At 38.9% G+C, this 18166-nt stretch overlaps 1 protein-coding gene and 1 long non-coding RNA gene across 2 annotated transcripts in view; one reads left to right on the top strand and one right to left on the bottom strand.

Annotated features, from left to right (window-relative positions):
* The window catches only part of LOC144013349 (uncharacterized), a 35091-nt gene extending 31585 nt beyond the window's left edge, over positions 1 to 3506 (top strand). Inside the window, exons 2-3 of the long non-coding RNA XR_013282230.1 lie at positions 2964 to 3050; positions 3139 to 3506. This is a non-coding gene — a long non-coding RNA (uncharacterized LOC144013349). The remainder of the gene's footprint in view (positions 1 to 2963; positions 3051 to 3138) is intronic.
* Positions 1 to 18166, bottom strand: part of fbln2 (fibulin 2) — a 45034-nt gene that overhangs the window by 14517 nt on the left and 12351 nt on the right. Inside the window, exons 3-9 of the mRNA XM_077512073.1 lie at positions 11548 to 11662; positions 10188 to 10317; positions 8447 to 8648; positions 5371 to 5589; positions 4625 to 4735; positions 3131 to 3232; positions 1595 to 1726 (exon numbers count right to left, since the gene is read on the bottom strand). Coding sequence (XP_077368199.1) covers positions 1595 to 1726; positions 3131 to 3232; positions 4625 to 4735; positions 5371 to 5589; positions 8447 to 8648; positions 10188 to 10317; positions 11548 to 11662 — 1011 coding nt within the window. The remainder of the gene's footprint in view (positions 1 to 1594; positions 1727 to 3130; positions 3233 to 4624; positions 4736 to 5370; positions 5590 to 8446; positions 8649 to 10187; positions 10318 to 11547; positions 11663 to 18166) is intronic.

Here is an 18166-nt window from a genome sequence, read left to right on the forward strand (position 1 = left end):
CATTTTAATTTAGCTTTTTAACTTAATTTTTTTTGGTCTTTTATCACCATTATTATTATTATTTTATTTTTTTATTTATTTTCTTTTACACGGCTCTTACGTATTAGTGTTATTTTTGTTTTAAAATAATTTTAGTCCGTAAAGTTGTTGGTCTTAAATGTTAATATTAATAATAAATAAGTATTATTATTTGTGGGTTGGGGGGGGGATTCTCCCACAGGGCCCCATTCAATCTAGGACCGCCGCTGGTGCCGCCCAGTGCAGAGTAATTCCGTGACATTCTCTTAATGAGCCACCAACAGGAAGCGAACGCAAAGAGTTAATGGCCTCGCTGGCTGCTGCGTTGAGCCTCGCAATTTAATATGCTTTCCTTTTAAATGCTCTTTGTGCTTGATTGAACATTCTTTACATTCACAAGGAGCAAAAGATTAGACGAGTCTCTTTGATTGACTCTCGAGAGGGCCGAGCAGCACTTCCAGCACATCGAATAATCATCGACAAGAAGCACTGCCGCTGCTTTATGAAGGAGGCCTCGGCGCAGGACAAATTTAGGATGCATGGAAGTAATGAGACATATTGCTGCGCCTCGACACTGGGCGCTTCCGCGACATCAGGGGTGTCCAAACTACGGCCCGGGGGCCATTTGCGGCCCGCCGTCCAGTTTTTTGTGGCCCGCGACATATGCTAAAAAATGGCATTTAACTCAGTTCAAATACAATAAAAACAAAAATGTTTGGAGATGGTTGAAGTAAGAAGGGAAGGTGTCGAAAAACGCAGGCGCTATTAAAGGTTATTTTAGTTAACTAAAAACTAACGAAAAAACTAAAATTCAAAACAATTTCGTTAATGAAATAAAATAAAAACGAAGATGCTTTAAAAAAATAAAGAAAACTAACAGAAACTACATTTTATGTTTACAAAACTAACTAAAACGAACTATAATAATTATAGCAAAAATGTCCTTCGTGTTAGTCTTTGCTAATTAATTTAAAGCATGAGCCTTTGGGGATGATTTTAAATGTGATTTTTAGTAGATTTATTTAGATATAAACCGGAATAATGACGTTGCGCCCATGGTGCTTTTTTTAAATATTGCGCACAAGTAATACACATAAAAAAACAAACCTAAAACTAAGCATTTATTAAAGAACTAAAACTAATACAAAAAACAAACTAATTAAAACATAAAAAAAAAAAAAAAAAAAAAAAAAACTAAAATGAAAAATCCCAAACTATAATAACCCTATTGCCATATTACAAATAAATTGGTTTATATACTGTAGCATTTTTCTAAATATGCAAAAGCACAAATCAATTATTTGTACAACATAACATGATGTGGCCCTTGCGTCCTTCTGATTTTCTGTATGTGGCCCTCAAATGAAAAACTTTGGCCACCTCTGCCCTACATGGATAATATGCGCAGCAGCGCGTCATGCCGAGAAGAAACTGGAAGCGAATTCCGTGGGAGCCGCAGTCACGTTGTTTTATCCGTTTGGATCACACACGAGTACTTTTCATTCGTTCTCTTTTCACCCCCGAATTCCAAAAATGTTATTTTGCTGCTTTGGTGCTAATACAAGTGTGGCAACACCTTCACAAACGTCTCCGCTGATTTGGTATCCCGGGGGACAGGCGATCAGTCTTCGGCAGACGAAGCTGCCTGCAGTATTCGTGCAGCGTTCGCTCACCTGGCAGGCATGCGTTGACAAGCACTCGTTAATATCTGCGACAGAAGAAAAACAACGGGGGAGAAATGTGAAGAAAAAAGGCTACAAAAAAATAATTAACTCTGCTGGCGGCTAAATGAAGCAAATTGAAGAGAAAAGTTTCATTTCAGCAAGCGTAAAGGTTAGGGATGCACGATAATGCTGTTTTCAACCGATACCGACAAAGCAATCATTTAGATGTGCCGATGTCGATAACCGATAAGTAAGCCGATAATTGCTTGCAAAATGAATTTGAATACAAATATACTACGATAAGTCGAACGTGAACAAACACATTGAAACATTGTGTAAACTTTACACAATGTTTCAAATCAAATTGTCAATTTCAAATTGGTCGATAATTGCCGATCATTTCTGGCAAATTTCTTTATTATCTGGTTTATCTGTATGACGTCAAATTGGTTGAGAATTTTTGGTGAATTTGTTTATTATCTGGTTTATCTGTATAAAATCAAATTGGTCAATAATTGCCGATAATTTTTGGCAAATTTCTTTATTATCTGGTTTATCTGTATGACGTCAAATTGGTCATTAATTGCCGATAATTTTTGGCAAATTTCTTTATTATCTGGTTTATCTGTATGACGTCAAATTGGTCGATAATTGCCGATAATTTTTGGCAAATTTCTCTATTATCTGGTTTATCTGTATGATGTCAAATTGGCTGATAATTTTTGGTGAATTTGTTTATTATCTGGTTTATCTGTATGACGTCAAATTGGTCGATGATTGCCGATAATTTTTGGCAAATTTCTTTATTATCTGGTTTACCTGTATGACGTCAAATTGGTCGATGATTGCCGATAATTTTTGGCAAATTTCTTTATTATCTGGTTTATCTGTATGGCGTCAAATTGCCTTATAATTGCCGATAATTATCGGCGGATTTCTCTATTATCTGGTTTATCTGTATGATGTCAAATTGGTTGATAATTTTTGGTGAATTTGTTTATTATCTGGTTTATCTGTATGAAATCAAATTGGTCGATAATTGCCGATAATTATCGGCCACCGATATTATCGTGCATCCCTAGTAAAGGTAGTTGATTGGCTGTATACAATGAGAGCATCCCCCAAATGGAAAATCATTTTAGGGAGGATTTAAAAAAAATGAAAAAAAAAAAAATGAAAAAAACATAATACCAGTATTTGAATCAGTATTATTAGTCTATTTCACAGCATGTTGCCAGGAGCAAAAGAGACAAAACTGCATCTCTTCTTCACATCTTTCAGGTGCAGATGAGATAAAGAGATAAAATCAGCAAGAGGAATTCCAACAATCTTGCCTCAACTGAAGCCAAACTGTTCCAAAATTGAGAGGTGAAATTACACACCACATTGTATATCCAAATCAATATTGGGCCTTGGTTAGCTGTCAGAAAACGTTTTGTGTGCCTTGCCTTGACAGGATTGTCCGTCAGCCATGAGGGAGAAGCCTGGGAAACAAGAGCAGTGTGGCCTTCCGCCCTCCGGGATGCAACGTTGGTCACAAGGGCCGTTTCCTGCAAACGTTGGAGCCAGATCACATGAAATGGAGCGTGGAAGACGGAACAACACCGCATGCCTGTGAACGGCGGGCACAACGGCATTTCCGTTTCCGTTCTTATGTTGTTCTTTTTAAACCAATATTGGTCATATTGTATTGCCTTCAACTCACGGAAACTGGACCTCCAACACGTTGTCAAGAGAGGGTTATATTGGTTTTGGGTTATAGCAAGTTTTTGAATCATGGTTTGACTTGTGTTTTTTTTTACATTTAGTTAGTTTTACCGTATTTTCCGCACTATAAGGTGCACCGCATTATAAGGCACACCTTCAATGAATGACATATTTTAAAAGTTTTTCCATATATAAGGTGCTACAGTAGAGGTTGGGGTTACGTTATTGCATCCATTAGATGGTGCTGCGCTAAAGGGAATGTCAACAAAACAGTCGGATAGGTCAGTCAAACTTTATGAATAGATTACAAACCAGCTTTCTGACAACTCACTGCAGAGCAGGGAGCAGTTTTCACAGACACACCGGGAAAATTTATTAATAGGCATGAGCCGATATGAGCAAAAATATCAAAGTATTGAAATTGCAGCTCTAAAATGTGCTTATTTGAAATATTTGGGGAAATAAAAACAGCATTTTTTTTTCATGGAACACATTTTATTTTCGTTTTTTTAAAAGAAAATATATGAAAATTGGTACATTAAGACACGTGCCATGTTAAGTTTATAAGTACCATATTTTCCGCACAAGGCGCACCTTCAATGAATGACATATTTTAAAACTTTTTCCAGGCGCTACAGTAGAGGCTGAGGTTACGTTATGAATCCATTAGATGGTGCTGCGCTAAAGGGAATGTCAACAAAACAGTCGGATAGGCCAGTCAAACTTTATGAATAGATTACAAACCAGCTTTCTGACAACTCAATTCACTCCCAAAATGAATAAACAGCTGTTTTATTATTTTCTCTGAGGTAAAGTATTAGTATTAGCTAGCGATCCAAGATGGCGGGATCTCCGATCGTGCAGGGTCACCGATAGCGTCTTGACAGCGAGACCTGTTACCGGCATCATATTGATCCATATATAAGGCGCACTGGATTATAAGGCGCGTGGTCAGCTTTTGAAAAAATTGAAGGCTCTTAGGTGCGCCTTATAGTGCGGAAAATACGGTAACAAAAAAAATAAATAAAAAAATGGGGGGAGAGAGGTTAATCAAGGGGCCGTTCCCTGCCCTACATCATCCAACCATGAACCTTTGCAATCGAATAAGCATGTCTAATTCCCATCTTCTCTTTCCCTTCATTTTAAATGACATCACGATGCATCAATTTTAGACGTAAGGGTGACTGAAAGTGCTCATTATTGACTCTCCCTTTCCCCTCATAAAGCCGTCTCACCTTCACAGGGGTTGAGTGGCGGCAAAGCCTGGGTGGGTGGCACAAAAGAGGTGGTGGACTCCGCCCCCTGCCCGTCATCCTCCCTCAGCGTGTTCTCCTCATCCGCCGTCTCTGCGGAAACATGAATAATCTCATCACAGGCGCAAGGGATTACACTACACTCAATAAATCTGCTTTAGTTAAAAAGGTTTACACCTATTTCGGCTTTTCCATTTGCGGATATGATGCCGGCAGCCGCAGGAAAATGTGTAATAACAGTGAAGGCGCGGCAGGAAAAAGGATTGCCTACAGTCAAATGTTTTGCCTTTATTGGCGAGCTCCATCCCCGTCTGTAATTTTGCATCCTGTTGAGACAGGTTTGTGTTGGCCAAAGTGTTGTTGATCAAGTCTGGAACGCTGAAACCATATACGACGTTATCTGCAAATACTTCTCATAACTGGACACGTGAACGGGCCTCCTGTTTTCAGTTTCACATTTTTTTTTTCCAACCAGTGAAAATATTTTGCATCAAAGCTTTTTCGTCAGCCAATGATTTGTGGTGAAGTGCTGTCAGTGCAGGAAAAGGGATGTTAGCGTGTGATTCGAATGGCTATTATAAGGCGGTATCGGGGCTCGCAGACAGGAAGGAACTCGAAAGAGACCGAGAACATGCAGACTGATTCCATCGAATGTAAATCATAGTTGATAGGACAGACACTTTTCCTGCTTCGCTGGAAATGTCTGCTAGCGCCGCGTAAAGTTTTACCTTGTGCACAAGTGAAAGCATCCTCTTGCAGCACGTATCCTGGGAAGCACTCGCAGCGGAAAGAGCCCGGCGTGTTGACACATCTGTGCTGGCAGATGTTGCCCTCGTAGATCAGGCACTCGTCCATGTCCTCCACCTCAATGGGATCCTCCACCGCATTCTCCCCGTGTCTCTCTTCTCCGATAGAGAAGGCCTCGTTCGGATAAAGGCTGTCGGACACTAGCACACAGTTTTGACACTCAAATTGCAGCAGAATAACGTACACAGACACATTTATTGTCGGCTATATCTGAAGAACACGCTGTAAAAGTCCTGCTAACACACAAAAATCTGTATTTTCTATACAGCTGTTCATCAATATGCATAGTCGCGTTCATGAAAAATAATTCTATCTTGCCATCCATGTATATGTAACGGAGCTAAACTGTATTTAATTTATTATTTTTCATTCCTGTTATATTTGTGAATTTAATCTCAATGAGACATTTTTTTTAGTAATTTATTAGTGTTTTGTTTTTTAGGTCATCTGCGCATTCTGCTTCCGTTCAGCCTTTTAGGCTTCCGTAACCGTTTCCGCTCCCCCTCACATTGCGACACTACTTGAAGAGGGTGAGTCGTGCGTGAGGGGAGTTGTTACTTTGTTACATCATTTGTTATAAGAATTGAGCCATTAATGTTGGTGCTACTGTTAAATGTTGTGTATATTGATATGATGTTACGATTCTGGGATCTTTTTGTGTTAATTCCGTTGACGATGGACGATTTTCTGTGTCGCCGTTTTGGCGCGAATCCTTTTTTTTTTTTTTTTGTATGACTGTCGATGAGAAAGTGGTTATTTTGCACCGTAAATATGGATAATTTTTGTTTAGGAAGCAGATATGCAGATGAGGAAGAAGACAAACAATGTTTCGCTTTGTCTTCTAAAGGTATGGTTTTTATTTGATGATCATTAGTATGTCGTTGTTTGTTGTGCTCCACACAATGTGCACTGTTTCACTTTGGCCAGTGGGTGGCATTGTTCTCTCATTTATGGGTCATTTTTTTCTTTGAGAGGTTGAAACATTTAAAAATACTATTTTCGTGATTATCTTTGTATATTTGTGTTTACTATAACGTTTCCTTTTTATCGCGGTAGCCAATCGGCTTCGAGTACGGGCCACATCGCACACGGCGTCCTCTCTATTGTCATCCCGAGCGCAACAACACGACCGGCCATGACTGAATGGTGAGCAAGAAAGTGCTGCTAAGTCTGTTTACCAGCTTTTGAACGGTACCGAGTTAGCAGCAGTGCTTATTATTAATGCCAAAGATATTTTTAGCACAAATGCTGGCCGCCAGATTGCCACTAAAAAAAGCGGAAGTGCTATCACGTACCTCAAAAGAGGAGAAAATAGTGCCACGGCTGTGTAGCCCCAGGAAAGAAGTGGAAGTAGTTGGCGGCGGCCACTTTTTGTTGACTCGCTAAAAGTCCTCCACTTCCTTGTTCACCAAGGGACACGCCTCCTCCGCTCCGGTGCGCACGAAATTGCGAATGAGCGGCAATCGTTAAAAAAAAAAAAAAAAGCACAACACGGTGAAAGGCTCGCGAATGAAGGGTTCCAGTTCGCCTTTTCGGATTTGGTGAGAACGTAGCATAAGGGTAAGGGAGTGTGCTAGGCGGCCAGCAACATGCGGAAATGAATATTTACCGACTCTGAACCGGCCCGAAAATCAGGAGCACCCGAAATTCCCAACGGCCAGTCCGCCCCAGCTGAGCTATATGCAAAGTGCTAGCTAGACGCAGGGGTGGCGAGATCCGGTCCTCGAGGGCCGCAGTCCTGCAGGTTTTGGATATTTCCCTTCTTCAACACAGCTGATTCATGATCAGCTCATCAGCAAGCTCTGCAGAAGCCTGATAACGAGCCTGTTAATTGGAATCATCTGCACTACGAGTAGGGAAATCTATAAAACCTGCAGGACTCCGGCCCTCGAGGACCGCAGTTTGCCACCCCTGAGCTAGAGAGATTAGCTCATTCATTACCAGCCATTTTCACTGAAACAAGAACCCTTGCTCCCGGCTGTTTTACTGGATTTTGACTTGATTTTGTAAGGCCCACAGTATATTGTGTTCTATTGCTATACAAACATGGAACCTACCAAAAGAAAGATTAGTCTCTTCTTTCATCAGGAAAAAAATGTATATTTCTGTTTCCGTTTTACAGCAATTAGCATTAGAATATAGCTAAGTTTCATCATTATTCACAAATCTGTTTAGAATTGTTGGGAAACAGCTTGTTTTTAACCATGGCCCTGGTTGAGCTATTCTACTCTGCTGCCACGTGCTGGACGTTTTTGTAATTACTGCCTTTTTTTTTATCTCACCCATTCTCTGCAGTTGAGAGGCTGCATCAAAGTATTCTGTATGCTCTAACATAAAAAACGAAAAAACATAAAAACGTATGAATACATCTTTGGGACACTTACATTTAAAATAGAACGTATTTATACGTTTTTGGGAGCAATTAAATTAGAGAGGACCAAACCACCAAATGACACCCTGAAGAAAAAATAATGTTCTGAACTCTTATCAATAAAGATTGAGAAGACTGGATGAGCTGCATTTTTCTTGAATATTTGAATCCCTTTTTTTAGTGAACACTTGATGCAGCCCAGATCCAATCTCTTGAGTTTGAGACGCCTGCTCTAGGCCAGTCATCCTTTAGCAGGCAGAACAAACCTTTGCAACTATTTGGATTCTCAACTTTAGTGAGTTTCCAAACTTGGAGCAATAAACAACAGCAAGGCAAAACTCGGAACAACAAAGCAGAGAAATAAAGCAGGCACGCTCCTCGATCTCTTGGAATGAAGCACACAGGCTGGATGGGACGATTGCACTTTGTTCTTGGAGGCCATTACACCATTTCTCAGCCATGCTGGGGGACCCGCTTCTTTTTTATGCCAAGAAAACAGATTACCTCTGCTCCCAAGCAGTACTTTTTCCCAGCAGTGCATCGATTGAATGCGCTCACCTCTTGGCTGCATGAGCCACACGATGCCTTAGTTATTCTGTTTGTGCTCTGCATTTCCTTGTCCATACCTTTTTTCGGCGGCGAAGTGGCACCGAGAGTGGGCTTCGCCCTAACGGCGTGCCAGCTGTCGTGACTCTGGTCCCATGCCTCCGCGCCATCGCAGCATAAGAAGAAAACGTGTCTGCAGGGGAGGTCCATGTGTCGGTGGGCTTGACACTCATGACCCTCACTGCGGAACTTCAGCCCCAGAGAGCAGCAGTCACAGCACTCCTGCAGGTCACAATCAGTCATGTTTGATACATATTGGAAATGTTTTGTGGCTAATACAGCTAGCTAAATCTGTCGTCGCGACTTTCTACGCCAGTATAAAAATCATACGCACTTCCTGCCTTGTGAGCAAGATAAAAGAAATCTTTGACTGCATTGAAACGTTAAAAGGACCAGTGTTTTAAGTGGGCCGGAACGCACCGGTACGGAGCTCCGGCACTTCACTGCAAAAACACGTCTGCTTAATATGAGATCAAATACACTTGTTCTTAGTGTTAATTTACTATAAACGAGTGAAATTAATCTGCCAGTGCAGTAAGATAATTTTACTTACTGTATTTTCACGACTATAAGGCGCACATAAAAGCCTTCAATTTTTTCAAAAGTTGACCATGTGCCTTATAATCCGGTGCGCCTTATATATGGATCAGTATTGAGCCGCAACAGGTCTCGCTGTCAAGACGCTATCGGTGACCCTGCGCGATCGGTGACGCGCATGCGCAGAAGATCCCGCCATCTTGGATCGCTAGCTAATACTAATACTTTAGCTCAGAGAAAATAACAAAACAGCTGTTTATTCATTTTGGGAATGATTGGAGTTGTCAGAAAGCTGGTTTATAATCTATTAATAAAGTTTGGCTGACCTATTTGACTGTTTTGTTGACATTCCCTTTAGCGCAGCACCATCTAATGGACGCATAACGTAACCCCAACCTCTACTGTAGCGTCTTATATATGGAAAAAGTTTTAAAATATGTCATTCATTGAAGGTGCGCCTTATAATGCGGTGCGCCTTTTATATGGAAAAAGTTTTAGAATGTCATTCATTGAAGGTGCGCCTTATAGTGCGGAAAATACGGTACTTAGATTTCTTGAAATAAGAAAAATGTGTAGCGCTATATTAATCTTAAAATGACCTTAAAACACTTATTCTAAGAAACAAATCAAGGAAATTAAATCTTAAAATAAGCTGTATGCACTTATTCCAAGTAACAAAGCAAGCAATTAAATCTTAAAATTAATTAGTTAATTAAGCACTAAAATGTAACCAATAAAACTTATTACCGTCAACATAAAGTGTATTTAGTTTCATTACGATCCATCAAGTAGTTTCCAAGACATGGGCATTCAGAATGGGGTCAACCATTTTGGAACACCCTGTATACAATTCTCCTACTAAATTATTCCATCCATTCCCTGAACATGTTTTTCTGCAATTACAAAGAGGTCAAACAATTGTTCCCGAGGTCTTCTTTGAAGATAGCAAAGCTGGTGTGGCAGTGGGAATCTTCAGCTGTAATTGACTCTCAGTCTTTCGTCGAAATTAAATAAGGCACTTGACCAAGTACTTGAACTACTTGCCATAATCATCAGAGGAGAGGCCGGCTTGAGCAATCTGACTCGATAGCATTGTGACTAATACAATTGTCAGTTGCTAATTTGGACAGAATTGACCCTCATTTTAAAATCGACATTTTGACGTTGAACCCAGTGAACTGCGTTTGCCCTCTGCTGCTGCAGCATCAGGCCACAAACACTTGCCTTGTAGGAACCGAGCCCACACGCGTCGCTGGCATCCTCCGCGCACATATCTCCGTCTCGGGCTGCGCCGATTCCAGCCAGACATCGGCTTTCTCTCAGGGAGCCGACGCAGCACTGCTGCTGAGACGTCCTGGCAGAGAAAAAAAAAAAAGAAAAAGAAAAAAAGGACTGCTGAGAAATACAAAGTGAGATGCAATGAGTGGGCTGCCCATTCTTTCCACAGGCACTGCTCAAATCCAGTCGACTGTGGAGTTTAAAATCTTTTTTTTTTAAGGAAAGTGTACCTGCAGTAGATTGAATGAAATGGCAATGGTAGCTCACGATCGTGAGTCTTTGAGTCATGACAAATTCACACCAACTATGAGTTATGGAGAATTGAGTTTGTTACCAAAAAAATAAAATAATGATAATCCAAATAATGCCCATGATATTCAGTTTTTTTTTTATTTGCTGGTAGCAGAAAAACACAAGTGAAAATGAAGTCATACATTTGTTAGTTGGCAATGACCTTGCTAAAACTTGCCCATTTCTATTCGTGTTGGCACATATTGTGATGTATCGCCTCGAACCAGTGCTTCTCAAATAGTGGGCCGGGCCCCCCCAGGGGGGCGCGAGGCTCCATCAAGGGGGGGGCGTTTGACCTCGGGGAACATGCTTTCTTATTTTTAATTTTTTTAATTTTGATTATTATTAATTTTTTTTTGCTATCCTAGAATAAAGTCCAATTGCACCTCCGCGACATTAGGGGGCAGTGGCGCTCTCATTATTGGTAGAGCATGCACAGGGAGCATTCGCTCGGTGGTGTAGGGGTTTTGTTTGCACTGAGCATACGCGCTTTGCACATAGCAAAAATAAAATAAAATCAGCACAAATTATTTTAGAATTTTGTTTTGCAGGTTAAAGTTTTTTTTTTGTTTTTTTTTTTAAATATTGTGCTCCTGAGTTAATGTTGGTGATCAGTTTGATTATTTATTGATTTTATGTAATTTTATTTTTGGTTTGACATGGTAGTCAAAAAATGTTTATAGTTTAATTAAGGATTTAATTTTATTTTTGAATTTCAGATGCACATTAAATCTTTTCTGTTACAGTTAATCAAGCTATTCTTTGTTGTAAGTTGGTCCATATTTCTTTTCTTTTTTTTAAATTCTCTTATACGTTAATACGGATACAGTGTTATGCAGAGGTGTGCTTATAGTAATTTTATAGACAAATGATACTATTTATAGGCGTGAGATGTTTTCTTCTTACTTGGGGGGGCATGACAGAAAATAATTGAGAAGCACTGCCTGGAACCAACATTAAGATTTTTATGCTGTGAAAGTGAAAACATGTACAAGGCTTCCACTAACGGTCTCACCAGCAGATGGACTGTCTGTCTTTGGTGGGCGGATCCATGTTGTCGCAGTGACCGTTAACCGAAGCCCATTTTGCGCCCGTCTCACAGCACACTTCCACCAGCTCCATGAGTGACACTGTCAAAAACAAACACACGGTTCCACATTTTTCAGACTTAGTCTTTGATATTCTTTTAACTCATTCACTGCCATTGACGGAAGAAGACGTCAAATGATGCATTTTTTTTTTTTTTTTTGCTGGGCTGGCAGTGAATGTGTTTTAACTCGTTCACTCCCAACCATTTTCACTTAAGTGTTTTCCTGGATTTTGACTGATTTTTCAAGGCCTGTGAAATATTATGTTCTATAGCTATAAAAATATGGAACATACCAAAAGAGAGATTAGAGTCTCTTATATTATCAGGGGGAAAAAAAGTATATTCCTATCCGTTTCCACTGTGCAGCAATTAGCAAAAGAAAATGGCTAAGTTTCATCGTTTTTCACAATTCTGCTTAGAACTGTGGGAAAACTGTGGGAGTTTTAACATGGCCTGGTTGATCTCTTATACTCTGCTGCCACTCAACCATTTTCTGCAGTAGAGAGACTGCATAAAAGCCTTCTCTATGGTCTGGCATAAACCCCCCTGACAAAAAACGTATAAATACGTCTTTGGGACACTTAAAACATTTAAAATATGACGTATTTATACGTTTTTGGGAGCTAATGAGTTAATAATGGATACAAATGGGAGTTCAGGTGGTACCCAGTACATTTGAATAGCTCCAGTAAAAATTCATCAGATACTTTTGATACGGCAGTAAATGTATTTGGCGATGGTACACTGAGACTAGCAGGCACATTTTGTTCTCAGGTTTCCTAACCTCACATTCACTTGGCATGAAACCTGTCGAAATTACATTCCGAGCAAAATTGTACTTATTTGCAACATGTGGTCTAATCAGTGCAGGAGCAGAGGAAAGCGTAACACGTTAGCACTTCCTTTCAAACTGGGTCAAGGAGCAGACGGAGCAAAAACACATTATCCAGTTTGGCGGGAAAATATGCTTTAACATGGAAGCGCATTCCAGAATTGAGCTCAGCTGCCCTGCTGCCTTTCTTAGGCAACATTAGGGGTGTGCTGAAAAAATCGATACGGCTATATATCGTTGCGGGCCTCATTACAATACACGTATCGATACGCAGGCGTCAGACTCGCTATTGCTCGTTAACTTTAAATAGTCAGTTAACGTTTGCCTTTGCAGCTTGCATTGTACCTATAAAAATAAAAACCAGCAGCGTCTTTGAAGTTAATTGCCTTCAATTAATGAAAAAATAGCTCACCAGTGATTTGGCACTGTGTCTTGCTAAGAAAAATTAAAGTAGAGGAAGAATATCAACATTTATTTACTTATAAACTAAAAATGGCACATGTCTCAATGTACCAAATGTCCTATATTTTGTTTAAAAAAAACAAAATAAAATGTGTTCCATGAAAAAAATGCTGTTTTTATTTCCCCAAATATTTCAAATAAGCACATTTTAGAGCTGTAATTTTAATACATAGAATATTTTACACACACACACACACATATATATATATATATATATATATATATATATATATATATATATATATATATATATATATATATATATATATATATATATATAAAATAATTTCCCGGTGTGCCTGTTAAAGATGCTTGCTATCCAGTGCGTGCACATTTAAACCAGGCATGCCGCTTGGTGGTAAACCACAAGATCTGCTAACGAAAAGATTTTTGTCAGTCAGCATAACAAACATATCCTTTCGGTATACATATGACTGTTATTATAAAATGCAAGTAAATTCATGTAATATATCGGCATACATATCGCCTTGAAGGTCAAGTATTGGGATGCGTATGTATCGCAATACGTATCGCATCGTGAGGTTGGCGGCAATACCCGGCCCTCGTAGGAACACACATGGCTGCTAAATTAGCAGGCCAGTAGTCTGCTTGACCAAACTGATGAATACGTTTCCAAAAATATACATTTTCTGTAGCACACATCCCGTTTCAGGGCCAGGGAGGGGCCTGGAGCCAGCCATAATCTGGGATTATGCCAAACTGTGATTTTTTTTATTTTTTAAAGCATCTGCAGTAGAAAGCCAAAGATAAATATTGAGGTGTTCACACATAACAGAGTGATGGAGAGCAACAAACTGACTTCTCAACACTATATGTTTGGGTTGGTGCTGTTCGACAAACTGTTGTCAACTGTCAAAACAAATCGGGACGAGGAAGGCCTTTTCACGTGTGTAGACTGCCAATGGTAAAAACAACACTGACAACAAAACACGCTGACCAATTTATGTGTGCCTTGATATGTAGCAAACACCCAGAAGACACACATACTTTCAGTACACTGTATGTACAACAACACCCTTCCTATAATGTGGTTTGTACATTTAGTTCGATTCAGATTTCCAAAATCGATTCGATTCAGAAGGGCCCGATTCGATTCGTTATTCGAAGGAAAAACACTCCCTGAAGTTGATGCTAACTTCCCGTCAGCATTTGCTAACTTCCTGTTTGCGCTACGCTAGCGATGTTCTGAAAACGAAGCGTGTTTTGTACAATGGATGTAATTCTTAACATTGTGTATTTAGTTTTACAGTTAACTCCAACTGTGGTGTAATTCGTGACAACAGAATAACATACGCTACACACGTACTAGTTGCAAATGCTACGCAAGCAAAATGGTGCATTCAGGGAACTTTCATAGTGTCAGAAACTTCGGCTTTCTTTGATAACATTTTAAGGGGAAAATCAGCGATTTAGCTCAATTGATTGATTGTTTTGGCTGATGTTTGAAGGCCAATAATCGGCCGATTATAATCCTTTGCCGATTAATCGGTTGGGCCCTACTTGGCACATTCATTTGTGGGGTAAAAAAAAACAAGTATTGATTCATGGTTTTATGAATTGATAGTGGGCTATGAAAAGGAATATCGATTCGATATCGATATATCGATATTTTAGACCCAGCTCTCATAGTATGTCTGTTTCAATTTGTCGACTGGCTGTACAACATTTTGGGGCTATGCTCTGCTTACCCCCACCCACACATTCTGCACAACTAATGATGCCCAACCAGATCTGAATCAGCCAACCAGTTTGACCGACTACAATTTGGTTTTGAGTTGAAACCATCTGAATTTGGACAGTGTGCATCTCAGACTGATTGCCAGTCATTCACAGGGCGATGATGAATGTGGGAATTGAGTAGAAATGATTGAGTCCGCATCAACCGCACCAAAGTCTGCAAAATAAACCACAATACAATACTGTATTACCAATGGCCCGTGTAAATAAAGTGTTTATGATTAAGAGGCTCTTTAGAGATGGAGGAAACATCGAAGATAGACTGGAGGGGCAAACAATCGCATGGCAATATATATTGAAAAAAAAAAAAACTCATTGCAATCACTTTAGAAAAAGAGCTCTATCATCTCAGACTGCCTGGGGCTATTCTAGAGGTTTTAAACGCCAACACCCGCCATTTGTACGAATGCCTTTCTTTGACTATCTTGTTTACAAAATAAAAGCCAGGCAATCATTCACAAATTAAGTGATTGAAGTGACGACTGAAGTACGAAGTACAATAACTTCAGATTCTCAACAAGATGGGGTCTCTTAGGCATGTCTAGCCCATTTTGGGGGGTGCCGAATAACAATCCAAAGGGAATCCAAACGCTACCAACATTTTAGACATCTTGAAATAATAATGATAAAAACAATAATAATGATAATAATATTGTTCACTATTCTCTTTTGCACATTTGTTGTGACTTGTCATTTCTAAAAAAAAATCAATTCTGCTTGTGAATTGGTGAACATGCTTTTACGGGCATGTGCACTTATTTTTGTGACAAATGTCAGGCGAAGTTTACCATATATACAGAAATAAGTTCTAGAAGATCCGACAAAGGCTCGTTTTCCAATTTCCGATTTTTAAACAAAAAACAGATGACTCGTTCCCATTCACTGGAGACAGCAAAACCTCCTTCTAGCGGAGGTAGGAGGGGATGCCATTGTGAAGGTTTAGAACAGGGGTGTCCACACTACGGCCCGGGGGCCATTTGCGGCCCACCGTCCATTTTTTTTAGTGGCCCGCGACATATGCTAAAAATGGCATTTGACTCAGTTCAAATAAAATAAAAACAAAAATGTTTGGAGATGGCCAAAGTAAGAAGGGAAGGTGTCAAAAACACAGGTGCTATTAAAGGTTATTTTAGTTAACTCAAACTAACGAAAAAACTAAATTCAAAACGAATTTCGTTAATGAAATAAAACAAAAACGAAGATGCTTTTAAAAAAGAAAACTAACTGAAACTACATTTTATGTTTACAAAACTAACTAAAATAAAACTATAATTATAGCAAAAAAAGTCCTTCGTTTTAGTCTTTGGTAATTAATTTAATGCATGAGCCTTTGGGGATGATATTAAATGTGACTTTTAGTAGATTTATTTTGATATAAACTGGAATAATGACGTCGCGCCCATCGTGTTTTTTAAATGTTGCGCACGAGTAATACACATAAAAAATAATAATAGCTAATACTGAAACTAAGTAAACTAAAGCTAAGCATTTATTAAAGAACTAAAACTAATTAAAAAAAAAAACTAACAGAACCACCCTGAAAAATAATTAAAACCAGCTCAATTTAAAAAAACAAAATTTAAACTAAACCAAATATATAACTAAAATATATATAACTAAATATGCAAAAGCACAAATAAATTATTTGTAAAATTTTTAGGACTAAACACAATTTCTCTTCATAACATTATGGTGGCCCTTCCGTCATTCTGATTTTCTGTATGTGGCCCTCAAATAAAAAAGTTTGGACACCCCTGATTTAAAGGGTGTCTTCTCCTGACCATTTTTATACTTCTTCCACCGAAGACCAAAAGCATTGACATCAAGACTCAAGACAATTGCGATATTTTGTTCTTAGTCCTTGTTGTTGTTGTTTTCTTATTAGCTGTGTGTTTATTTTCTTTATCCTGGAAAACATATGACCTGCAAGGCTGCAACACATTTCGTTCCAGACTGCTTTGACAGTTTTGAGATTTCATTGCACCCAGTACAGATTCAAGACACCCGTCAACTGAGCTTGTACACACGGCAGATTTTTTGCTACTCTTTGGCAAAGAAAGAAAAACCCACAAGGACATTTTCCCAAAGACCCTGCGACTTTGATTGATTGATTTTGATTTTATAGAACATATAAACAGGCAAACAGCAGAGAGAGAGAGAGAGAGAGAGAGAAAAAACAACAGAAATCAAAAGAAAAGAAAATCCCAATAAAATAATCAATCAATCATAACTTACATGTTCAAAAGGGAGTAGAATTTATGTTCATACACCCTTTCTATTTCAATTGAATTCACCATAATTTTAACTTGGTAATTTGTCTAGTGCCAAAAACTATGAACTTGGTTTTATTTAAATTCAATGATAATTTATTCACGTCAAACCAATTTTTTTTTTTTAATGTATTCAATTCATACTCCACAGTGGTCAGAAGCTGCTTCAGATTTTCTCCTGAACAGTAGAAAGTTGTATCATCAGCAAATAAGACACTTTTCAATATTTTTCAGGCACAGCAGATATCATTTATATACAGTATAAATAATTTAGGGCCGAGCACAGACCCTTGGGGAACTCCATGAGTAATCTTCATGTGTTCTGATTGTACATTATTAAACTGTAAATACTGATATCTATTATCCAAATAACTTTTCATCCATTTATATGCTAAACATCTTACGACTTGTCGTGATGCCTTTCAGCTCTCATCAATTTCAAGTTTTTATCAGTGATGATTGCGAGCGCTTTATTCTTTAACAACAAGGTACGACTTTTGCCTTTGAGGGGTGAATGAGGAGCATCTTTTTTTTTTTTTTTTTTTTTTTTTTTTTTTTTTTCTCCACGCCTGTCATCATATTTGTCTATTAGTAGAAAGCGCACCGCATACTTGCCTCTTGTCCAAATCCAAACCAGTCGCATCGGTCTCGGAAAATATGTAGGTAGAAAAACAAACAACAAGGCACAGCTCTCGACATGTCTGGAGTGTCATAAATCCAGCGGCGTGCCGGCAATAATCAAGGCGTGTGTTTTGCGGAATTAGCGACGAGTTAGCATGCAGTTGGAGTGGCTCAAACAAATCCAACAGTTTAACAAGAGCAAAAGCATTTTTGAATTTGTGGAACTAGATATTTTGCTAACTTATTATACTTGAACAATTGAAGGTGACAAAAAGTTCTTCTCCCCTTCGTCGTCTGTACTTGGGCAGTGTTGCGCTTTCTAAAGACATAATCACTGTCGGATAACAGTTGGCTCTGACATAACAGGGAGGACTCGCTGCAGTAAAAGATGACTTCATTATCCACTCAAGCCAGTTTCTATCTTGACTGACAGCTTTTGTCTTAATTTCCTTGAGACTCTTAGCCAACAATCATGTCATCATTCATCTTCTTTTTTTAGCGATTAGGATTAAAGTATGTTGATGCAAGCTATTAGGAATGCCCTCGTAACAGGAGCGCCAATGAGATTTTTGGAACTGGGGGATTCTGGGCTCAAGTTTAT

The sequence above is a fragment of the Festucalex cinctus genome, chromosome 2, assembly GCF_051991245.1.
Source record: "Festucalex cinctus isolate MCC-2025b chromosome 2, RoL_Fcin_1.0, whole genome shotgun sequence".
In the NCBI taxonomy this organism is placed as follows: domain Eukaryota; kingdom Metazoa; phylum Chordata; class Actinopteri; order Syngnathiformes; family Syngnathidae; genus Festucalex; species Festucalex cinctus.